This window comes from Entelurus aequoreus, linkage group LG07, assembly GCF_033978785.1.
Source record: "Entelurus aequoreus isolate RoL-2023_Sb linkage group LG07, RoL_Eaeq_v1.1, whole genome shotgun sequence".
Lineage (NCBI taxonomy): Eukaryota > Metazoa > Chordata > Actinopteri > Syngnathiformes > Syngnathidae > Entelurus > Entelurus aequoreus.
Genome location: NC_084737.1, coordinates 58,183,527 through 58,208,773, shown reverse-complemented (window position 1 = coordinate 58,208,773; position 25,247 = coordinate 58,183,527). Strand labels below are relative to the sequence as shown.

General features: G+C 41.3%; 2 protein-coding genes across 3 annotated transcripts in view; both read left to right on the top strand.

Moving 5' to 3' along the window:
- LOC133654081 (bone morphogenetic protein receptor type-2-like) overlaps nucleotides 1–10,749 on the top strand; it is a 105,011-nt gene extending 94,262 nt beyond the window's left edge. For both annotated transcript variants that reach the window (XM_062054084.1, XM_062054085.1), the window contains 5 exons: nucleotides 1,268–1,415; nucleotides 3,143–3,279; nucleotides 3,385–3,557; nucleotides 5,213–6,531; nucleotides 9,149–10,749. In XM_062054084.1, the coding sequence (XP_061910068.1) occupies nucleotides 1,268–1,415; nucleotides 3,143–3,279; nucleotides 3,385–3,557; nucleotides 5,213–6,531; nucleotides 9,149–9,402 (2,031 nt within the window). In that variant the 3' untranslated portion in view covers nucleotides 9,403–10,749. The remainder of the gene's footprint in view (nucleotides 1–1,267; nucleotides 1,416–3,142; nucleotides 3,280–3,384; nucleotides 3,558–5,212; nucleotides 6,532–9,148) is intronic.
- Nucleotides 10,750–11,187: 438 nt separating this feature from the next.
- On the top strand, nucleotides 11,188–23,777 carry fam117ba (family with sequence similarity 117 member Ba). Its single transcript, XM_062054089.1, has 8 exons — nucleotides 11,188–11,660; nucleotides 15,735–15,948; nucleotides 16,027–16,110; nucleotides 16,188–16,301; nucleotides 18,616–18,759; nucleotides 20,981–21,194; nucleotides 21,295–21,415; nucleotides 22,558–23,777. Exons 2-8 carry the CDS (start codon nucleotides 15,928–15,930, stop codon nucleotides 22,781–22,783), a joined length of 924 nt encoding a protein of 307 aa, XP_061910073.1. The 5' UTR covers nucleotides 11,188–11,660; nucleotides 15,735–15,927; the 3' UTR covers nucleotides 22,784–23,777.
- Nucleotides 23,778–25,247: the final 1,470 nt, after the last annotated feature.

Genomic DNA, 25,247 nt, shown 5'->3' with positions numbered 1-25,247 from the left:
TCACAAACCGTTGTACTAACCAGAACTGTTAACATCACACATATTAGCGTGGTTATAACAAGAAGTAAAACAAAGTTTAATCTACGGAGTTCAATTTAGCCAGGAAAAGGACACTGCTGTGTGTACATGTAAGAGGACTCAAATCACGATGACATGACAAGCACAGATTTAAAGTTTTATGATTTTTACACAACAAAAAAATAGTATATTAGTAAAAAATATCACCAGAGCTCCCCTTCATTCACAATTTAAACACTTGTTTCTCCTTTACGCGTGGGCACACTTACCACATTATAACACAAACTAGAGAATAAAGAATAGGGCCCATAAAGCACAAGTTTTAATATTTTCTTGTCAAATTTGATTCACCGGAAGAAACATTTGCGCCTGTATAAAAGCTTTGTTGTTGTTTTAATCAAAACATAATACGAAATTAGATACAATTATAAATTAGAATATGAAGTACAATAATCAAAATATAAATATGCACAAATGGAAGAGAACAACAATCCAAAACGTTTTATTATCACCATTTAATTCTAATCTCTCTTATATCTCTTAGTAAAAGTGCAAACAATAGTTTCGGTAATATGTTGACAACCTCTTACACTACCGTTCAAAAGTTTGGGTCACATTGAAATTTCCTTATTTTTGAAGGAAAAGCACTGTACTTTTCAATGAAAATAACTTTAAACTAGTCTTAACTTTAAAGAAATACACTCTATACATTGCTAATGTGGTAAATGACTATTCTAGCTGCAAATGTCTGGTTTTTGGTGCAATATCTACATAGGTGTATAGAGGCCCATTTCCAGCAACTATCACTCCAGTGTTCTAATGGTACAATGTGTTTGCTAATTAATGATTAGAAAACCCTTGTGCAATCATGTTCACACATCTGAAAACAGTTTAGCTTGTTACAGAAGCTACAAAACGGACCTTCCTTTGAGCAGATTGAGTTTCTGGAGCATCACATTTGTGGGGTCAAATAAACGCTCAAAATGGCCAGAAAAAGAGAACTTTCATCTGAAACTTGACAGTCTATTCTTGTTCTTAGAAATGAAGGCTATTACACAAAATTGTTTGGGTGACCCCAAACTTTTGAACGGTAGTGTATGTCGATGTGAGTCACCCAGTTCCAGGGGCTTTGACTTCAATGGGTTCCACTATAACAGTAAAGTAATGAGAAGGATGTAGTAGGGCATTGCAATGAATACATATTTAAAATGACATGTTTGTATGTTTCGCATTCTTAACATTTTTGTAGGTGGGCACCATCCGCTACATGGCACCAGAGGTGCTGGAAGGAGCAGTCAACCTACGGGACTGTGAGTCTGCTCTAAAGCAGGTGGACATGTACGCCCTGGGCCTGGTCTACTGGGAGACCTTCATGAGATGCACCGATCTTTTCCCCGGTGAGACATTTAACATAGTGTAAATCAATATTATGAGGGCATAGAGTTCTCGATCGATGGTAACAATAATAATACATTTGATTTAGAAGCGTTTTTTTAAAAATCCAGACACTTTACAGTAGTGGTTTTTCAAAAATGTTTCCACCAAGTACTACCTCAGAAATCCCTTGGCTCTCCAAGTACAACCATAATGACCAACATTAAGATGCAGTAGCAAAGTAGGCCTAAATATTAATTAAAATAAGGCAGCAGTTTTATTTAACAAGTATATTTAAAATTTTTGGCCACTGTAACATTACACACAGTTTGAACAGTAACAGTGTGTTTGAATATTTAATTAAGTGATTCTTTGGTGTAATAACAGAAGAAGCCCGCGTACCTCTAGTGGTACTCATACCGAAGTTTGAAAATCACTGGTTTACAGCAAGCAATAAAAGTACAATTATTAGAATAGAAAAAGTAATGCATACAGAAATGTAAGTAATTCACTTAAAAACAGAAAACAACTAGGCACCTAATAAAATAAAAGCATTAAAGTTCAAAAGCTTGATACAAAAAGTTGAGTTTTGGCATGAATTTTAAAGGTGGACAGGTTAGTGGAGTTACAGGCGGGAACGGGGATAACACAGATTGCCATGTTTCGGCCCTTTTTCCGTAGCGAGTACATGCTACCATTGTGCATCTCAGTGAGAAGGTTATTGTCATTTAAAAACTGTTGATCAATATCAGCAGTGAAATGCAGTTAAGTAGCTCTTTGTAGCTATAAAAATAGCTGGAAAATAATATAGTTGAATAAACAACAGTAGAACACACCTCAGTTTTTGTTAGTAATCAGTTCCAAAAGGTCTGACAAAATCATGCATTTTTCCCCATTAGAAATAATGTAAATCAAATTGCAGACACCCAAAAATGTGAAATACATGTACTGTAAATGCAAATGGAATGGATAAATTAATAGGGCTGTTTACATTTACACAGGTGCTCAAAGGGCGCTAACTTTACAATGTATTTTATGCGTTACATCTCGCCCTTTTACAGTACGTAACACATACACGCACATTAGCTTTGGGTTTTGTTAGCTAATAATAAAATGTATATAGTTGGTGTTAGCTGTCATTAAATGTATATATTCTATCGTAACAACAACTTGACTGCAAATTGGTTGTTGCTTCTCATGGACTGCTTTTGTAAGTGTACACTCGCTCCCTGTGCGTACGTGTTGACGAGACAGGGTGAGTGACAACCGTAAACACCAATATATTTATTTTTGTCCCGGGAAAACATTTTATTACATAAACTTAGTAATTGTGAAAAATAAAGATAGTTTTAAAATAAATAACGTTCTTTTTAACAACTAATGGTAACATAAGATAGCTATATTTTTTGGTTTGAAAAATAACTGTAAACAAGTTGTAAACAGCCCATTTAACATGACCTTTATTAGAGACGATCAGTGCTAGCACTGACAACTTTCATTGATGCCATGGTGGCTTATTCAGGGTACCCAAGGGTGTCTTAAATTGTCTTGAATTCTTTCAACATCTCGTAAGAAGTCCTAAATTGGTCTTATAATTGAGGTACCGCTGTACTTTGCTTGTAAAATAAAATTGGCGTCTGACCAGGCAATGTAATTTGGCCTTCTTAGGTTTAACCTTTGCATTATTCATTTAAAAGGCTAAAGTCAGGTACTACATTCCTCCTTCTCACGGACTTACAACAACCTCTAGGTGAATCTGTACCAGAGTACCAGATGGCCTTCCAGGCGGAAGCCGGCAACCACCCGACGTTTGAGGATATGCAGGTGCTGGTGTCGAGGGAGAAACAGCGGCCCAAATTCCCAGAGGCCTGGAAAGAGAACAGCTTGGTACGTTTGGTACAAATCTAAAATGAGACAACAAAATAGGTTCCTTTGCCACCACAATCATTAATCTGTTGATGGTTAACGGTTAAAGTATACATTATGCGGCAGGCGGTTCGCTCTCTAAAAGAGACGATGGAGGATTGCTGGGACCAGGATGCCGAGGCCCGTCTCACAGCCCAGTGTGCCGAGGAACGGCTGGCAGAGCTCCTCCTCATTTGGGACCGCTCCAAATCCGTCAGCCCTACGCTCAACCCCATGTCCACCACACTGCATAATGAAAGGTAAATCTCCAGTGTTTGCAGGTTTCGAATTTAACCACGGCAAGTGTCGTAACCGCCCTTGTCACTTACACAACGTAATGTTCTAAAAAATTGACCAGCATCAACGGCAAGAACATGCCGTGACCGCCCTTGACTTTTTACTTGTTAATGGACTAGGGATGTAACGATAAAAGGTATAATGATAAACCGCAGTAAAATTCCACACGGGTAGTAATTCCATTAAAAATTTTAATTACAGAAAAAACGTCATTTTTTAATGCATTTAAGGCAACACTGCTTACTTCCTGAAGACTGAAGCGCCGCAGCATTTGCGCATGTGCACTAGAGCCATTCGGCTGGCGAAACATGGCGGACTTCATGTACTTTGCTTTGAAAATGTTCCCTCCAAGTAATGGAGCCAATCGCTTCGTTTCACTTAAAGGCCTACTGAAATGACATTTTTTTATTTAAACAGGGATAGCAGATCTATTCTATGTGTCATACTTGAGCATTTCGCGATATTGCCATATTTTTGCTGAAAGGATTTAGTATAGAACGACGACGATAAAGATCGCAACTTTTGGTATCTGATTAAAAAAAAGGCTTGCCCCTACCGGAAGTAGCGTGACGTAGTCAATTGAACATATCCGCAAAGTTCCCTATTGTTTACAATGATGGCCGCCAGAAGTGAGAGAGATTCGGACCGAGAAAGCGACGATTTCCCCATTAATTTGAGCGAGGATGAAAGATTTGTGGATGAGGAAAGTGCAAGTGAAGGACTAGTGGGGAGTGGAAGCGATTCAGATAGGGAAGATGCTGTGAGAGCCGGGGGTGACCTGATATTCAGCTGGGAATGACTACAACAGTAAATAAACACAAGACATATATATACTCTATTAGCCACAACACAACCAGGCTTATATTTAATATGCCACAAATTAATCCCGCATAAAAACACCTAGGTGTTTGTTATGCTAGCTCCTAGCTACTAGCTCGAGCTAGTTATAGCTCGAGCGAGTTATATGGACGGGAACCCGTCCATAAAACCCGCCAATACAATTCAAACACCTGCACAACACACACACTCACTCAGCCCAAAGGACCGTTCACCTAACCCAAGGTTCATAAAGCTTATATATTTAACCAAAGTTACGTACGTGACACGCACGTACGGGCAAGCGATCAAATGTTTGGAAGCGCGCGGGTGGGACCTGATATTCAGCTGGGAATGACTACAACAGTAAATAAACACAAAACATATATATACTCTGTGTGTTTTTTACTATCGAGAAAGCATAGAACAGGGAGAGATGTATGTTCTTGTCTCACAAGAATTTCAGATGATGAGCAAAGATTTTTTGGAAAAATGCGGTTTTCCTTTAAGAGTAATGTTTGAAGCATTAATTGCTTCTACAAAGTATGTGTGATGTGTTATTAATAATATAATATCATTGCAGTCCGAATGACAGCTGTTTGTTTAGTAAATAGCCTCTGACTATTTAATGGTTTAGCTACTATAATTAATCTGCACATGCTACGACTATGACATGTTAAGATTACAGTTTGACACTTACTTTATGCGAGTTTATTTGCTGCCGTAGTTTGTATTAATATGCAATATAATATATTTAAAACTGTCCCCCAGCTATTTAAATGCCCTCTTTATTTCCTTTCAGAAACCGTGTGACACCCAAGTCTGGCCCGTATGCTGACCATTCCTCCACCTACATTGAAGAGCATGAGGGTGTGCCTAAAAACACACAGGCCGACACTACTGGGTCTGCAAGTGGACGAGTGGCAGTCGGAGTCGGGGAGAGAAACAGGAACTCCATCAACCAAGAACGCCAGCAGCAAGCAAATGCCCGACTGCCGAGCCCAGAAGGTAGCAGCACCAGTGGAGCTGGCTTGGGCCTGAGAGGGAGCCCCTCTGCCTCTACCACAACCACCACGATTATTTCTGAGTCTGAAGGGACATCAGGGGGAGCCACAGTCCCTGTCTGCCTTCACCTAACTCAGGAAGATTTGGAGACCACCAAGCTTGACCCTAAAGAGGTGGACAAGAACCTGAAGGAGAGCTCAGACGAGAACTTGATGGAGCACTCACAAAAGCAGTTCTGTTCACCAGACCCGCTGAGCCCAGGCAGTTCTAGCTTGCTGTACCCCCTTATCAAGATGGCCAATGAGGCATCAGGCATGTCAGACCCTGCTGCTTCTATGCCTGCCACCATCTTCCCTCTACCAAAGCAGCAGAATCTGCCCAAAAGGCCATCCAGTTTGTCCCTGCGCAACAAGCCCACTAAGAAGGAGTCCTCTTCACTGAAATTTAAGTTTGGACGGTCTGGAAAATCCAACCTACGGCAGGTGGAGGGATCAAAAATAAACAGTGGAGGAGTACCCGTTCCAAACATGGCGGCTGAGGCTCACCGGGGCACAACCATAAACAACATACCTGCTTTGCAAGACGTGCATGCCAACGGAAGCATAAATGGCACCATTAACGGTCAGACCAGCGGCACCATCCCTTCTGTGGTCACAGGTGGCGATACAGGTTTTGGAGGATCCAATCTAATTCCGAATGGAACTGGAGTGTTACGGTCTGAAGACAGTCGCCTCAGCTTTGGTATCATCACAGCCAGCCCTGACGAACACGAGCCACTTCTGAGCCGGGAGCAGCCAGATCCCAGCGACGCGTCTTCGAGCATGGCCGTGCTGCGCTCAGCCCGACCGAACACTAACAACAACAACAGCAACACAGGCTGCGGCGATGGCGAGAGTGGCGGAGAGAGCGAGGGAGGAGACGAGGACACAAGTGCGCAGGCAGAAAGTGGGGATATCTGCGGGCCCACGGGAGAAAGCATGGGGCCCTGTCCCATAGCCTCAGACTTCCCGGTTACCATGCGAGAGGACTCCATGCTCAGGCAGCCCAGAGCTCGCAGACCTGAAAGACCCAACTCCTTGGACCTGTCCTTCACCACGCAGGACTTAGCCTCATTTGGTGAGAAGCCAGAATCCATGTTTGGTATCCATCACACTGACTTCTTCTAATTTACATTTTTTTACATTTAATTAAGGGTAGCAGAGCACGTCATAATGATATAATTTTCAGATTCCAGAAAAAATTTAAAATAAAGAACAGACAGATTGAGTTGGTAATTAGAAATGGCGTGGCGAAGTTGGGAGAGTGGCCGTGCCAGCAATCTGAGGGTTACTGGTTCAATCCCCACCTTCTACCATCCTAGTCACGTCCGTTGTGTCCTTGAGTAAGACACTTCACCCTTGCTCCTGATGGGACTGGTTAGCGCCGTGCATGGCAGCTCCCGCCATCAGTGTGTGAATGTGTGTGTGTGAATGTGGAAAATAGTGTCAAAGCGCTTTGAGTTCCTTAAAAAGGTACGACCCATTTACCATTTGTAAAATGATAATGGAACGCTTCATATTCCGTTATTTTAGGGGGTCTCGCCAACACTATGTGGGCCATCCCACTGAATAGGTGCCATTTGCTTGTAAAAACTCTCAAAATAAACATACATTTCTGTCTTTTTGCAACTCTGAATCTGATAATACATACATTATAATAATAATGGATTATATTTATATAGCGCTTTTCTAGACACTGATATCGCTATACAGAATGATAACTGAGAACCCATTATTCATTCACTTCACATCCACATATGGTGGTGGTAAGCTACATTTGTAGCTACAGTTAAGGGAAATGTGGCTGCCAAATTGCCTTTATGGCCTCCACCACCAAACACTCATTCATACACAGTGTAAGTGGCACTGGGAGCAAGGTGGGTGAAGTGTCTTGCCCAAGACCACACTCAGGTGGCAGAAGCTGGATTCGAATCAGGGGCCCTCGTGTTGCTGGATTGCCGCTATCATATGAGCCATCCCAGGCAAATCGCTTTAATTCTTGTACAAGCTTACTAAGCCGAAGATGACTCACTTGAGTAAAAGTCTGTTTGTAGCCTATAATATAGTAGAATGGTGTCCATAAGCTCATTGTGATTCAACAAAAAAAGTTGTATTAACAAATTACTTTTATAAAAAAAAAAAAAAAGATTTTGTGCTGAGATTTGATCTTTTATCTTTAGCTTCTTATCAAAACAATCTAAATGCAGTCTGTTGGTTAAGGTTTGATGATAACCAACACATACAAATGTTTTCATGACTATTTACAGTGGGTTAAAAAGTGTTTGATCCACTGCTGATTTTAGTTCACCTTCTTAGAAAGATATGAACAATATTTTAGAAGGTTTGTTTTAACATTCATTCATTTTGTATACCGCTTATCCATAATTAGGGATGAAGCATTTCCCAGCTGGTCACCAGCCAATCGCAGGGACATTTAGACAAACAACTGCTCACGCTCTCTCACATTCACGCCTACGGACAATTTTGAGTCTCCAATTGCTCTTACAAATATATTTATAACCTTTGTTTAAAAGAGTCATATTATGATTTTTTTTCTATTTTTATAACACTTCATTTTGGTCTACATAACATGTAATGATGATTATTTGGTCAAAATGTTGCATATTTTTTGCTGTAAAGGCCTATCCACTTTTTGGCTGCTTCTAAAAACGGTTCGTTTAGGGGCAAATGTTGTTAGATACGAATTAAACCCTCCTTACAATGCCCCTGCCCCCACGCTAACTACACTTTTGTCCCCGCCCCACCACTACGTTTGCTACCCAGTAAACCATGCACCAAGCTACATCGCGAACATAGTAACGGATTATATTTTGCTAACTGGTCCATTGCCAAACACAGATCAGATCAAACAAACACTGATCCAATTAAAAATATGTTTAGGGAGTTCCTTCTTTATTATGCTGGAGGATGGTGATGCTATTGTCCCACAGTAGAAGGCTAAGCTAGCTACACAACAACTCGAGCTCACATTGCTAATGTATCATGCACACATTTCTAACCTACTGTTATTACTTACCGTTTCATTGTCTCCTCCATTGCCATTAATAGTAGTTTTTTCCCAAAATCTTTTTTTTTGTGAAAGGTTATGGGTGAAGCAGAACTCTTTGCACACACTCAAAGTGACTTCTTCACAGTTGAATGCAAATTGCCATAAATCATAAAAGTTAAAAGTAAAGCACTTTTTACTTCAGCTGAGGCTAAAAGTTTGTGACGTGACTTGTGCTAGTTAAGCCAACAGAGCATTTTCCTTCATTGGGTTTCATCGTCAACATGATGTAGCACAGCCGGATTTACATAAACTAGAATAGGCTGACTCGTGCAAGGATGCTCGGGTAATGTACTGTATATGGATAATTTGCTGACGTCACACTTGAACAAAATGTCCCACTTGAATGAAATTCCAAACGGACCGTTTGGAGGAAGTAGCAAGGAAGGCAAGATTGTTTTATAAGTATCTCTGCAATGCCTCCGAGGTTTGATTTCAAACTTTAGGGACTTATGCAGATCCCAAATACACATAAGCAGGTACCAGTAGGTAAGAAATGTTAGTTTTGCAATTTCAGGACTATTTTAATGTTTTCACCCCTACAGGAGGACAGCTGATATGGTATTACATACGATCATGAAAATCTGCCATATTGGCGATGCTAATGACTGTTAATTCCTGTTTGCAGGTGAGGTTTTGGGGCAGCCAGACAGCGCCTTAGATACAGGCGAAAAGATCAAGAAACGTGTCAAGACACCATATTCACTGAAGAAATGGCGGCCGACGTCGTGGGTTATCTCCACAGACGCCAGGGGCCTTGAGGTCAACAACAACGGGTCTGGTCGTAGCCAAGGCCACTGTCACAATAGGCCCAAGTCCACTTCAGCAATCTATTTCCGTGGCGGAGATTTTGTCGGCGAGCGTGGTGACACACACGTGTGAGCATACCACCCTTTGATGAAGACTGAACAAACCAACTGAGCATTTTTTGGGGTGGGAGGGGAAAGGGGGTCTGCTCACCTCTAAATCAGCAAGAGGAAGCTACGGGGAGTCGTGTGCCCTAAGAATCGAATCTGGTCATGCAGCAGTTAAGGTCTCGCTGCTGTGTCTTTTTGACGACACCATTGCTTTAAACTGAATCCAAGCTATGCAGCATTCTCTCCATCCGCATCCTGCATCGTATCATCGTTGTGTGCGTCCGCTCTTCACAAGCAGCCAAGTCTTTATGTTCCGCGTGCACTTTGAGCCGATGAAATCGCCGTTTGGTCCCGCTCTGTCCCATCATAACTGCACGGCCGCATAGTCTCCTAACATGGTGGCAAAATACAATCAAAGCGCTCCTGTTTTTTTTGTTTGGACTAGTGCAAAGCCCTGTTGAGAAGAAACGGTCTTAAAAGACAAAACTGTTCATTTGTATTTCCTTGTTATTGTATGCAACATATTTTGTCCTTCACTATTCATGTGTTTATCATTGTAATTGTGCAATGGGATTTAGATTTTAGATGCTTTTGCTCTTTTAGCATCCTTGTTATTTTGGACATTGTTTTTAACCCATATTTTAAATATGTCAATCTTCTTTGCACTTATGATTAGTCACAATCGTTATGCTTCATGCTACTCTTGTGAACCCACCCCTGAGGAGAAACAAATGACAATCCTTCTCTTTTTCCTAAGGAGGGTATAAACAATCAAGCTCATCTGACAGGAAGCGTTTTCCTGGAACTTTACCACGCCTATTCCACACAATCACACTATCAATGGCATCTTTTTATGCTCACAATCTCATCCCAGTGTGACCTGACCTCTGTTTAACTTTCTGGATGTGATGGAAATTACAACCCAGAGACAACATGTCCTGTTGTGCTCTTTGGAAGTGTGCTGGAAATAAAAGAAAGACAACCAAATCCTTTCCAAAGCACGCTGAATATAATTTCTGTTCCTACTGGTTACATTGCCTTGTATTTGAATGGGTGGTTCTGTGTTTGTGTGTTTTAGTAAGTTGCTTTGCTGGAGTCCAGCGCTGTACACTCAATGCTTGTTTTCATCGTGTATCCTCTGTGCCACTTCAGGACCGATTTTTAAAAATTAAAAAAAGGTTTCATTTATGTTTTTGTAATTTGTATGTAAGAAGAAGAAAAACCTTTATTTGCATAACTTTTATGGGATTCTGTGTTGTAGTCAATGCACATTGATGGCCTTTTATTCCATTGCTTTACATTTGCTCAATACAGTTTCTGTAAAAAAATGTCAAGTTATTATTGCAGAAATAAATCTCAATAAATGTGTGAAATATTTAACTGTTTTGTATGTCTAAGTTATTATGTTCATAAGCGCTGTGTGCATGTATTTATGCGTGATAAAGGTAGTCATAAAATGATCATTTAGCCGCATGAGGACGACATTTCCCCATTTCTTCTAAAGACGTGTTTACTTGACTGCTCTCTGCTCTGGCGCCCTAGCAACTGCAGCATCAGCACGAGGAGCAAGCGTCGGGGAGATACGTCAGCATCAAGGCGTCTTTCGTTGTAGCAGACCGGAAAACGGTCCGCCTCCAAAGTAAAGCCATGCTACGTGTACTTATTACACTTCTCTGGCAAATACACGGGTCAAGTAAACTGAGGTAGAGCTCACACAAAATGTTGGTCTGGTATCATTAGTCAGAATCGCAATGCATTTTTAAAAACAGTTCGATCGCATTCATAGCGTGCATTATTTTGAAACCACCGGAAGTTGCATATATTCCTTCTGCCTTCACAGTGGTCCCACCGTTGTGCCAAGCCAAGCTAGCCGATCATCACCGCTCTCTTCTTTCTTTCCCTTCTGTGTGCTGTCCCGCTGTTGGTTTTATATTACTTTGCGACATCATCCAGACTCAAGCAGGCACAAAAGGGGCCGGGCGCGTTCTTTCCTTTTCCGAACATTCTCTCTCTTCGACCGTGAAGCGTTTTTTTCGCTAGCCGCCTCATTCGCGACGGAAAAACACCCATCCATCCATCCAGCGACGACCTCCTGTATCACCCTTTTTATCATCAACAATTGTCGTCTTCCTTTTACATGTGCGTGGTTTTTGTATGCGTGTCCATGACGAAACAGCCTTCCTCGGGTTTTATAGCATATTAGGAGGCGACGAGCATCAATCGGGCGGACGGGAAGCTCCCATGCTGCTTTGCGCACCCCGCGACAAGAACGCACCTTCGCAGGTAAGTGACGACAGCATTTCCTCATTTGCAGCGTCAGATTTAAAAGGCGGCGTAGTGCACTTGTGCTGTAATACATTAGTCCGGTAGTAAAACGTATTTTATTTGTTGTTGTTTCCTTTTGACGTCACTCGCTGCGTGTTTCTATGGCCACGTAATGTTTGTAACATGCTGGCTTCGCTTTCACTAATATTAAGTTCAGCCTCAAGTGCATTGGTTATACGGTGGCTGACAGGTGCACATGCGCAGTAGCGTACAAATGCCAAAACAAACACATGTAATGGGAAAATTCAAAAAATGCAGCTAATCCCCAAAACAGCTGCATGGAAGAAATGCTGCAAGTTAATGGAACAAAATGGAAGTTGACCAGGCTACCAGAGGCACCAGACCTAAGGGATCCATCCATCCATCCATTAAAGGCCTACTGAAATGAGATTTTCTTATTTAAACGGGGATAGCAGGTCCATTCTATGTGTCATACTTGATCATTTTGCGATATTGCCATATTTTTGCTGAAAGGATTTAGTAGAGAACATTGACGATAAAGTTCGCAACTTTTGGTCGCTGATAGAAAAAGCCATGCCTGTACCGGAAGTAGCGTGACGTCACAGGTTGTGGAGCTCCTCACATCTGCACATTGTTTACAATCGTGGCCACCAGCAGCGAGAGCGATTCGGACTGAGAAAGTGACAATTTCCCCATTAATTTGAGCGAGGATGAAAGATTTGTGGATGAGGAAAGTGAGAGTGAAGGATTAGAAGGCAGTGGAAGCGATTCAGATAGGGAAGATGCTGTGAGAGGCGGGTGGGACCTGATATTCAGCTGGGAATGACTAAAACAGTAAATAAACACAAGACATATGTATACTCTATTAGCCACAACACAACCAGGCTTATATTTAATATGCCACAAATTAATCCCGCATAACAAACACCTCCCCCCTCCCGTCCATATAACCCGCCAATACAAATCAAACACCCGCACAACACACTCAATCCCACAGCCCAAAGTACCGTTCACCTCCGCAAAGTTCATACAGCACATATATTTCCCCAAAGTTACGTACGTGACATGCACATAGCGGCACGCACGTACAGGCAAGCGATCAATTGTTTGGAAGCCGCAGGTGCGTAGTCACGGTAGCGCATATCCAACTCAAAGTCCTCCTGGTAAGAGTCTCTGTTGTCCCAGTTCTCCACAGGCCAATGGTAAAGCTTGACTGTCATATTTCGGGAATGTAAACAATGAAACACCGGCTACGTGTTTGTGTTGCTGCAGCCGGCCGCTAATACACCGCTTCCCACCTACAGCTTTCTTCTTTGCTGTCTTCATTGTTCATTAAACAAATTGCAAAAGATTCACCAACACAGATGTCCAGAATACTGTGGAATTTTGCGATGAAAACAGACGACTTAATAGCTGGCCACAATGCTGTCCCAAAATGTCCGCTACAATCCGTGACGTCACGCGCAAACGTCATCATACCGACACGTTTTCAACAGGATATTTCGCGGGAAATTTAAAATTGCACATTACTAATCTAACCCGGCCGTATTGGCATGTGTTGCAATGTTAAGATTTCATCATTGATATATAAACTATCAGACTGCGTGGTCGGTAGTAGTGGGTTTCAGTAGGCCTTTAAAGACATGAGCGTGATGCCAGAAGATAGTTGGAATGAAAACGTCAATTTTTCTTTGTCTTTTATTAAACGTGGATGTAAAAATTGATTGCTCTATAGTATTTTAACATAATGCTTATTAAAAAGTTGGCTATCTTAGGTTTGGCACCTCTGGCAACCTGGCTAACTTTTGTTTTGTTCCATGAGCTTGGAACATTTCTCTCATTCTGCAGGTTGTTTATGATTTTGGAATTTGGAGCATTTTTATTTTGCATTTGTTGTGGATCCTGCAGCATTTATGCGATTGCAGAATTTTCCCCCGGCAGCACGGTGGCACAGGGATTAGTGCAGGGGTCGGGAACCTTTTTGGCTGAGAGAGCCATGAAAGCCAAATATTTTAGAATGTATTTCCGTGAGAGCCATATAATATTTTTTAACACTGAATACAACTAAATGCGTGCACTTTTAAGTAAGACCAACATTTTTAGAGTATAATAAGTATCTTATTCTTTTTAATAATATTGTTATTCTGAAGCTAACCAATAATAAATAAAATACTTCTTACCATTAAGTGACTTCTTGAACAGGTGGGTTGAAAACGGATGGATGGATTCAAATGCATGAGAATGTTTTATATTTTGAACGTTATTTTTAACACTGTGATTACCAGCGGAATTATTCATTAGTTATCGTGTTAAGCAATTTCAGCTAAGATTTATCTGAGAGCCAGATGCGGTCATCAAAAGAGCCACATCTGGCTCGAGAGCCCTAGGTTCCCCACCCCTGGGTTAGTGCGTCTGCCTCACAATACGAAGGTCCTGGGTTCTATCCTGCGCTCGGGATCTTTCTGTGTGGAGTTTGCATGTCCTCCCCGTGACTGCGTGGGTTCCCTCCGGGTACTCCGGCTTCCTCCCACCTCCAAAGACATGCACCTGGGGATAGGTTGATTGGCAACACTAAATTGGCCCTAGTGTGTGAATGTGAGTGTGAATGTTGTCTGTCTATCTGTGTTGGCCCGGCGATGAGGTGGCGACTTGTCCAGGGTGTACCCCTCCTTCCGCCCGATTGTAGGTAAGATAGGCTCCAGCACCCCCCGCGACCCCGAAGAGAATAAGCGGTAGAAAATGGATGGATGGATGGAAGAATTTTCCCCCTTGCATTTGTTTTGTGGAGTTTGTGTGTTGTTGTTTTTCCCCCTAGCAACAGTGACATATGCCGGGCAAAAAGACCCTGGCCGAATTCTTCTACTAGAAATCCTAATGCAAGGAAGATGCCGGCAGCCCAATTGTGTGCTGGTGCTGCCCCCTCCCCATGTTAGGGGATGGGCTGGTCAATCCAGACAGCGGTAGTGCTGACAGATGCAGAGAGTGCATCTGTTTATTTTCACAAATATCCATGTTTGGTTGTGTTGTTTACATTGTTATATTGTTTTATATTTTGTTAAATTGTTTACAAACTCTGGGAATTTTTTGTTGGGCAGAAGAGAAGGCGTTGGGGGGTAAAAAGCAAGAAGATTTGAATGAGAGCTAATATTTGTTTACTCTTGACTTTATTTTGCTCAAACAATTAATAATGGAATCGTTTTATTATTTTGTTGACATTGTGGGGACGGCGTGGCGCCGTTGGGAGAGTGGCTGTGCCAGCAACCTGAGGGTTCCTGGTTCAATCCCCACCTTCTACCAACCTTGTCACGTCCGTTGTGTCCTTGAGCAAGACACTTCACCCTTGCTCCTGATGGGTTGTGGTTAGGGCCTTGCATGGCAGCTCCCGCCGTCAGTGTGTGAATGTGTGTGTGAATGGGTGAATGTGGAACTAGTGTCAAAGCGCTTTGAGTACCTTGAAGGTAGAAAAGCGCTATACAAGTAAACCCATTTACCATTTATAGTCGTAAAATAAATTAAGACCTCAACAAATTGACCTTTCAATTGAAACAAAATTGAGCAATATATTAATTAATTGATTATTGTTGGTTTTGATTGTTTCATCTATATCTAGTATATATTTATGAATCCTACCGTGTTACTTTCAGTTTTATATCAGTATTATTCATTAATTTATCTTTAATCTCTTGACTTTATTTCATTTTATCAATTTGATTTCTATTCTTGAATATATATGTTATTTAATTGACTCTTTATGCATATGTATATCATTTCAACACATTTTTATAGTTGTCTTAGTTTTTTCAGTTTTTATTTAGATGTTTTTATTCGACTCACTTTTTGTTCTTTCAAAAGCGATCACAAAATCATTCAAGAATCAGTATCGGATTGACTTGATTTCGGGTCGATACCCAATTTGCAGTATCCCCCATTTACCCCCAAACCTCCCCCCACCTTAAACGGTGTTAATGGGTTGGGAGGATTATCATCAATCTGGTCGCCGACCCAGACTCCATAAGACGGCTGATCCTGTCTTGTTTACCGCGTTGACACGTGATGTGTTTACATTTCCAGGACAACCTTCCTCATCCTCGGTGGCCTTAACTTCAACCTTCCTCCTGGTGGTGCTTCTCCGGCATCCTCCTTCATTCTCCTCTCTGCCCCCCGCCATTGTGTCCAGCTGTGGCCCTCACAGGGTGCGACCGCTGGTGCTCACCTGACAGGTCCTTGGCCTCAGGACGACTGGCAGCACCAGCAGCTTCCCTACATGAGGGACAAAGCCACGCAGGTTGTGGATAAATACTAACTATAGTTTGAATACGAATATGTCATTCATTAATGATAATAATGTTTATGTGTACGCTAGACCCCCAGGGCCTGGGCAGATGAGAGGAGGCGGGGCTCTCACAAGCGCTCAGCCTCCTGCGGGAGCACTGACCAGCTCAAGGAGGTCACTTCACTCTTCCTGTTTTGATTGTAGCCACACAACCATAAACAAGCACACTCTGAACACAAACTTTCTTTCAGATTGCCAAACTGCGTCAGCAGCTCCAGCGCAGCAAGCGGAGCAGTCGCCATCGGAGGGACAAAGAACGCAAGTCGCCGTTCAATGGCGGCAGCCACGCCATCATGCAGTCGCAGGTGACCATGTGCATGTGTGTGCGTGTCTGTGTGTAACAGTAGATTGTGTCCCTGATGCACTTTTGAGGTTTACACTGCTCGTAGTCTCGCTTATGGCCAGCAGGAGACAGCCTTGAGTTATTTTTATCAGACTTGTGTATAGAGCAGTGGTTCTTAACCTTGTTGGAGGTACCGAACCCCACCAGTTTCATATGCGCATTCACCGAACCCTTCTTTAGTGAAAATAAAATGTTGTTTTTTTTTTCAAATTCAAGACAGTTATATGTTTTTGGTAACACTTTAGTATGGGGAACATATTCTAAGTAACAAAGACTTAATTTAGAGTTTTTTGGACACTAGGGGAACATATTCTAAGTAACAAAGACTTAATTTAGAGTTCTTTGGTTAGGGTTAGGGTTAGGGTTAGGGCCAGGGTTAGAAGGTTAGGGTTATAATAAGGCCATGCCGAATAAGGCATTAATAAGTACTTAATAATGACTAGTTAAAAGCCAATATGTTACTAATTTGCATGTTAATAAGCAACTAATTCATGGTGAATATGTTCCTCATACTTTCCAATTTATTATTATTATTTTTATTCTGCAAATTTTTAAACTTTTTATTCGACCCCTTTTACCGTATTGCATTTGCACTATCTTGTTTAGCACATTCATTGTTTTATGTTCTTTGTTTGTTTTTTGTTTTGCTTAGTTTTTTGTTTTTTGTTTGCTCCATGCTTTCTTAACCTGTAAAGCACTTTGGTTCAATCTAAAAAGTTGTTGAAAATGTGCTATATAAATAAAGTTGACTTGACTTGACTTGACATACTAAAGTGTTACCATGTTTTATTACTGGTGCACAAAATGAACCGTGCATGAACATCCCTTTGTTCAAACAACAAAACCAACACAGTGCAAATTACACACCCGCAAATCAGTCTGACTTCTGCTGTTGCCATATCCGTAATACAGCGATAGGGAGAAGTTTTTATTTACACGATGAGTCGGGTGTGTTTTGACCTCCGCCGAACCCCTGAGGCCGACTCACCGAACCCCTGGGGTTCGATCGAACCCAGGTTAAGAACCACTGGTATAGAGGGAGAACAGACAACTAAAGGAGAGGCGCCATGTTTGGTACCGAGGATGTGTGCGGCTGTGCCCAGAAGTATGCAATTGAGTCGTTCTGACGTTAGTTTTCCTGACAAAATAAACCAAAATTATACGTCTAAATATGGTTCCTGGCGAACCTTTACTTCCCATATTTCTCTCCTTTCAGGGTTGCGGGAAACGTATGCCATTGCTTCCTGCATTCTTTTCGAGTAGCGCATCCCCATGCCGCAAAACAGGGCATGTTTACACGGCGAACACTCTTCAGTTAAAAGAAATGTATAATGAGAAAGTGCAGTGTCGCTTAGTTGCAGCTTCAAACTGGTACCTAACATGGCGCCCTGTAGTCACGTGAGTGCCTTTTGACCAATCAAGATCGCTTGAAACCGGGTTGTCCATACTCTCTCTATACACGACTCTGATTTTTATTGAAACTCTAATATTTATCCTTGCGTTTTGTTATTTCTTTTTTGAACAGGAAATTAATAACTACATTTAAAAGAAAAAAAACAATGTAATTATCCATTTTCTTGCTTTTATATATATATATATATATATATATATATATATATTATATATATATGTATATATATATGTATATATATATATATATATATATATATATATATATATATATATATATATATATATATATATATGTATATATATATATATATATATATATATATATATATATATGTATATGTATATATATGTATATGTATATATATGTATATATATATATGTATATGTATACATACATGTATATATACACACACATTTACATATACAGTACAGGCCAAAAGTTTGGACACACCTTCTCATTTACAACACAAGTGATGGTCCCAACCCCATTGATAAAGCAAGACGTTCCACTTATCAACCCTGATAAGGCACACCTGTGAAGTGAAAACCATTTCAGGTGACTACCTCTTGAAGCTCATCGAGAGAATGCCAAGAGTGTGCAAAGCAGTAATCAGAGCAAAGGGTGGCTATTTTGAAGAAACTAGAATATAAAACATGTTTTCAGTTATTTCACCTTTTTTTGTTAAGTACATAACTCCACATGTGTTCATTCATAGTTTTGATGCCTTCAGTGACAATCTACAATGTAAATAGTCAGGAAAATAAGGAAAACGCATTGAATGAGAAGGTGTGTCCAAAATGTCAAAACAAGAGAATATGTCCCTCATTGTATTGTTTTTTTAATATTGTGTTGTCTTTTGCAGGCGCCAATGCCCAAGACCATTCTGATACCAATCCCCATATCCAAGTCATCTGCTCCCCGTTTCCGCAACAGCGTAGAAGGTCTCAACCAAGAGATCGAGCGTATCATCATCCGCGACACCCCCGAGAAGGATGAGACCATCGTGGTGAGTGACATCATCAACCAATCAGAGCACAAAGGTGTTCTTTTTGTCAACTCTTCACACAAACATGTATTATTGATGAAAGGATTGGACTGAAAGGATGACATGTGTGTTTGCTTTTGATGAAGAACATGAAAGCAAATGTCATTTAGCAGAGATTCATTTTTTAGCAGAGATTCATTTGAGCTAATTCTGGTGTGTTTGCAGCAGTAATTAATGTAGATTGTCAATGTCAAAACAACTAATAGATATTTGTTATTATTATTGATAAAGACGTTATATATTTATTTATTTAGATATTATGAAATAGATAAATACATTATCAAACAACTCCATTATTAAACAGATAAATACCAAATAGATCAAGATAATATCAAATGTATAAATATTATCAAATAGATCAAAACATTTTCAAATATTTATAGAAACTTATCCATTAAAGACATTATCAAATGTTTATAGACATTATCCATTATTTGATCATGTGTTATCAATGAGTTATAGACATTATCAAATGGAAAAATGGGGTGTCAAAGTACATTTTGTATTGGCTTGCAAAACATTCTAAAAATATACTAACCATAATGGGAGGAGACGAACCTCACTAAACCAAACCCTGAACTAAATCCTAAACCTTGAAGGGGAACTGCACTTTAAAAAAATGTTGCCTATAGTTCACAATCCTTACGAGAGACAAGAACATGTCTTTTTTTAATGCGTTCTAACTCGTAAGTAATGATGTCATTGCGTATATTCTGCCCGAAAAACCCACTAAAAAGCGCCAACAATACTCCATTTACATTTTGTAACCTGAATATTAACCAAGTATTAGCGATGTTGGTTTTCTGAGCGCTAACATTGAGGACCTACTTTAAGTGGTGCATTGATCACAGAGAGGTAACTTCCTTATGCGGCTATATTGACATCATGAGCTGGTGAGCTGCTTTTTCTCCTCTGAGTTGGTGAAGTAAATTCTACATTATAAATCATGCCTCTCACTTGGTTAGTAAAACGATGTGGACATAAACTGACAAGTTGGTAAACTTTGTGACATTCAACTGGCGAGAAAGACACAAAAAGATGCTTGGTTGCACCCTCCCTTTTTTTCCCCGAGGATTATGACTTATTCTTCATCTAAACGGGAATTTATGAATATTCTATCAGTCGACATCCTAATGATGGCAGACAGTAAGTGATGTTTTATGTTTGTTGGCTATCATGATGTCTGTACTGAGTAATATCCAGTGATGTTAAAAGAAAAAGAAAACGTGATGCGTCTGTGAAATTAATCGGCCGCTGTATGCTTAGAATGATCAGAATACGTAAATATTACATGTTATTATGAATGTGCCTGTTACTACATGACATATATATATATACTATATCTATGTATATAAAACCTTGATGGAAGTGTTTGGATGTTTTTAAGAGATTTATAGGCAGAATAGAGCAACTCCTATTGACTTAATTGTAAGGGAACATGTGTGTTCTTGTCTTACATAAGAATTGTGAAGGATATGCAAAAATCCAAACAAGTGTCGTGCCCCTTTAAACTTCAACTGGTTAACGCCCATATATTCCAAAGGTCATTAAATCGCAAAACAACTTTTTTGGAAAACCAAGAAACATTTTTCATGTTATTTAAAAGCACCTGTGGTTATTTTCAACATAACTACTATACACACAATCACATGTCCAAAGTGTTTTTATTTTATTAACGAGGAGGATCATAACTGCAAGCATATGCAAATATTGCATAAATTCATATGAAGTATCCAAATTGCAGTAAATAATTCCACAAAATCAGTGGAAGCCGGGGATCAAACCAGGAACCCTCTCCCACCGAGCCATTTGATTTTTGACCAGCTGTGTGCGACCCATCTAAAAAGATTTCACTTCTGGATCCATTTTTGACTTACAGCAGTTGATGTCAACATTTGCTCAACTATTTCACACATGATTGGAATCATGAAGAGCAGAATGATTCTGGCCTAAAACATCCATCCATCCATCCATTTTCTACCGCTTATTCCCTTCGGGGTCGCGGGGGGCGCTGGAGCCTATCTCAGCTACAATCGGGCGGAAGGCGGGGTACACCCTGGACAAGTCGCCACCTCATCGCAGGGCCAACACACACATATTTATTGAAATGTGTATTCTGCAGTATTTTTGATGCTTCCACATCCCAAAGACGATTGAGTGACATCGTTTGTTTTCGTTGCAGCCACAGGACGTCCCCGATGGGCACCGCGCTCCGCCGCCCATCCCCCCGCAGCGCAGCAGCAGCACTCGCAGCATCAACACACAGACTCCCTCAGGGGGCGGCGGCCTCGGTGGTAGCCATAGCAACAGCAGCAGCCGCCCCGACTCCATTTCACCTTCCTACCTCACTGTGCTCAACGACGCAAGCAGCGGCGGCAGCCCCTTGGAGGAAAAAGGTGAGACACACACACACACACACTCATTTCATCATTAACCCACCACCACAAGTCTGTGAGAACCCTGTGACCTTTGACCTTTAACCATGTGTGGTGTCAGAGCTGGGTCCTTGGTCTCCGCTGCCAAAGTACGCCGCGTCACCGCGGCCCAACAACAGTTACACGTTCAAGAGGGAACCTCCAGAGGGCTGCGAGAAAGTCAAAGTGTCTGAGGAGTCTTTGTACGTAAAAACAAAAGCATTTTTAAAATATATATACAGTAGAGGCCAAAAGTTTGGACACACCTTCTCCTCATTCAATGTGTTTTCTTTATTTTCATGACTATTTGCATTGTAGATTGTTACTGAAGGCATCAAAACAATGAATGAACACATGTGGAGTTATGTACTTAACAAAAAAAGGTGAAATAACTGAAAACATGTTTTATATTCTAGTTTCTTCAAAATAGCCACTCTTTGCTCTGATTACTGCTTTGCACACTCTTGGCATTCTCTCGATGAGCTTCAAGCACACCTGTGAAGTGAAAACCATTTCAGGTGACTACCTCTTGAAGCTTATCGAGAGAATGCCAAGAGTGTGCAAAGCAGTAATCAGAGCAAAGGGTGGCTATTTTGAAGAAACTAGAATATAAAACATCCATCCATTTTCTACCGCTTGTCCCTTTCGGGGTCGCGGGGGGTGCTGGAGCCTATCTCAGCTGCATTCGGGCGGAAGGCGGGGTACACCCTGGACAAGTCGCCACCTGCGACACAGATAGACAGACAACATTCACACTCACATTCACACACTAGGGCCAATTTAGTGTTGCCAATCAACCTATCCCCAGGTGCATGTCTTTGGAGGTGGGAGGAAGCCGGAGTACCCGGAGGGAACCCACGCAGTCACGGGGAGGACATGCAAACTCCACACAGGAGCAACTCAGGACCTTTGTATTATGAGGCACATGCACTATCCCCTGTACCACCGTGCTGCCCAATATAAAAGATGTTTTCAGTTATTTCATTAAGTACATAACTCCACATGTGTTCATTCATAGTGTTGATGCCTTCAGTGACAATCTACAATGTAAATTAAGATTAAAGTACCAATGATTGTCACACACACACTAGATGTGGTGAAATTTGTCCTCTGCATTTGTCCCATCCCCTTGGGGAGCAGTGGGCAGCAGCGGCGCCGCGCCCGGGAATCATTTTGGTGATTGAACCCCCAACTCCAACCCTTTGTTGCTGAGTGGTCATGAAAATAAAGAAAACGCATTGAATGAGAAGGTGTGTCCAAACTTTTGGCCTGTACTGTGTATATATATATATATTTATTATTTAAATCTGAACCTGCAAAAATAAATAGTGTTTGTGTCCTTTAGGCCAAAAGCCCTTCAGGACACGCCCCCCTTCCTGTGTCCCGACCGCAACAAGGTGAACTTCATCCCAAACAGCGGTTCGGCGTTTTGCCTGGTCAGCATTCTCAAACCCCTGCTTCCCACCCCGGACCTTACCTTTCGCCCCGGGGTGGGCCTGCGGAGTCTGTCCCCGTCGCTGGTGCCTCTGTCCACCCAGCCCTGCCTCCTGGAGGAGCCCGAGAGTTTCTGACGAGGAGCGCTCTCAACACCTTGAAACCCGGGCGGGAAAAAAGGCCTTCAGCATGCGAGCGCTCGGATGTCCTGTGTCGCGAAAAGAGCACCGACTTCCCACCTCACATTTCATCGCTGTCTTTTTTCTTAGTATTATTATGGTTTTGGAAGGAAAAGGGCATAAAGACTTGTATTTCATTGTTCGATACCATGACGCCTTTCCACAATACATATCATTTTTTCGTATTTTTCTCTTGATGTAAAAACATGCCTTCCGCTAGAAAAAGGCCGAGGTGCTGCCGGACTGAAGCAAAACTTGTAGAAGGGGGGAGAAGAAAAATTCCCATAAAAAAAAAAAAACGTGCCTGATATTTTCGAGCGTTTCTTTCAAGACATCTGATGTAGCGCCCAGGAGAAGGAGGGCGTGTGCTAACAAATATTGTATTTGACAGCCAAAGCTAATGCTGATCTGTGTAAGATAACTTTCTTGTTCTAAAAGTCATCCACATTCCTGCGGTACTGCTGGTGATGACATAGAATACTTTCATGAGTGTACTATTTGAACTGCACCCTCAAAGAACTTTGGGTATATGTATTGTGTTTGAAGAGCACTTCCGCCCCCAACATGTCCTTCAAGGTAAACGTGCTATAGAATGTACATGGATGTAAATACTGTATTGTATCAGCTGACATGTGACCAACTGTATCTTATTATTACATAAGCCCCGCCCACCCCATCATCACCCGACTGCGCCGCTGAGTACTGTGAATGACATGTTATCATTATTGTGAATAATTATGTATTTATTTATCAGAGAGGATGGAATCAAGAATAGATGACGTCATCCATCTCAGGTTGTAGTGAATAGTTGCCCCCCACCTAAAAAAAAAAAAAAATTCGTCGCACTACACTCGAGGGGCGGCCTGTAGCAGACGAGCTTTTTTTAATTAAAGGAAATTGTTTAACCATTTTTTTTAATAAGCAAGAAATACAGTGTATTGTTCCAAACATGTCCTGTTCCTTTTTTATTGTTATCATTGATTCTTGGTACAAGTGAATGAGCGCGAGGACACAACGTTACAGTTACGGTATGTTGTAATTTTACTACATGGAAAATATATTTGGCCATGAACACAAAGACTAAAGCTTTTTTTGACCAAAAAACAAACATGTTCTTGTTAATTATGTTACGTTCAATCTTATCCGCCATAGGAGCCAAAGACGCCTCATTGAGCGTGTCGGCCATTTTGGATGTGGCGGATCTGTCTAATGCGAGGAAAGTGATGAAGGTATTATATTTTATTCTCTCCCTCACACACACGCATATAAATACGCTGGGGAAGCTAAAAGGTGTCAAAATCGTGAAATCATGACGGCCAAATAAAGTATTTAGTCTTACATGTACAACTGATTAGTAGTACCTCTGACCATATTGTGAAATCCCAAAAAGAGGACACGTATATGCGTGCCAAGGCGGGCAGCACGCCAAGGCCGGGACTAGGTGAACATTTGCCAATGATACTAGAACTTGCTTTATAAATAATATATTTATTTAAATGAAGCATTTTTCTCCTCTGTTGACAGCAGTGTTGTGTCGTTCGAAAGAACGAATCTTTTGAGTGAACGTACTGAACCGAATCACTTCATGAACTGATTCGTTCCTTTCTCAGTTCAGTTGCCGGTATGAGTGGAACTGGCGCATTCTGTGACTCACTGAACCCTCGACGTCGGCGAACGACGCAGCCAATGAGAGGGCGGGGGGAGGGACTGAGCGAACGATTCGTTCACCGCGGATTAACGGCATGAATCACTCAGTGAACGACAACGCTCTCGCTCTCTGCTCTGCTTGCCCCAATGCCGCGAGTGATTCTCCCCCCGTCGCGGGGATATGTTTCATGCCATTGGCATCCGTTCTCCATTCATTCTCCAAGCTAACGGCTAATGTTGACTCAAGCCACATGAAAACAAACACACGTCCCCATTATCTCAACACATAAAGTTAAAGAAAATCCGTGCAGGCTGAGCAGCAGCGACGCGAGGGGGAGGGGCGGAGGGTAACGTGTAGGGCAGGCTGTTTTGAGAAGATTTAAAATAAAAAATAATAACTAATGTATGTAAACATACATAGGCTATTATTTACACAGTTATTGTAACAAAAATAAATTTCTCCTTGGGGATCAATTCTGATTCATATTATTATTATCCATTCTACTGCAACTGTTGTTGTTGTTGTTTAGTAGCTATCATCATCATTATAATAATGCTGATTTGCAATTAAACTGTACTGCTGCTGCAGAAGAGATTCGGTACACGTACTGAACTGCGGCCAAAGTGTGGCGTTGTCAGTCACTGATTCTAGTGATCCGTACAGTCAAAAGAACTGCCGATCCCATGAAAACAAGCCACATGAAAACAAAATGAGAGTAGACTAGTAGAGGAGACAGAAAGAAGGGGCGGGGGGTAAAGTGTAAGCAGGCTGTTT

What these genes read in the sequence shown, in the direction of transcription:
- fam117ba (XM_062054089.1), top strand. Translation starts at nt 15,928, where the DNA reads ATGAGGGACAAAGCCACGCAG. An exon ending in GCACTGACCAGCTCAAGGAG is followed by an intron (nt 16,111 to 16,187) that starts GTCACTTCACTC and finishes ACTTTCTTTCAG; the next exon opens with ATTGCCAAACTGCGTCAGCA. An exon ending in AGAAGGATGAGACCATCGTG is followed by an intron (nt 18,760 to 20,980) that starts GTGAGTGACATC and finishes TTTTCGTTGCAG; the next exon opens with CCACAGGACGTCCCCGATGG.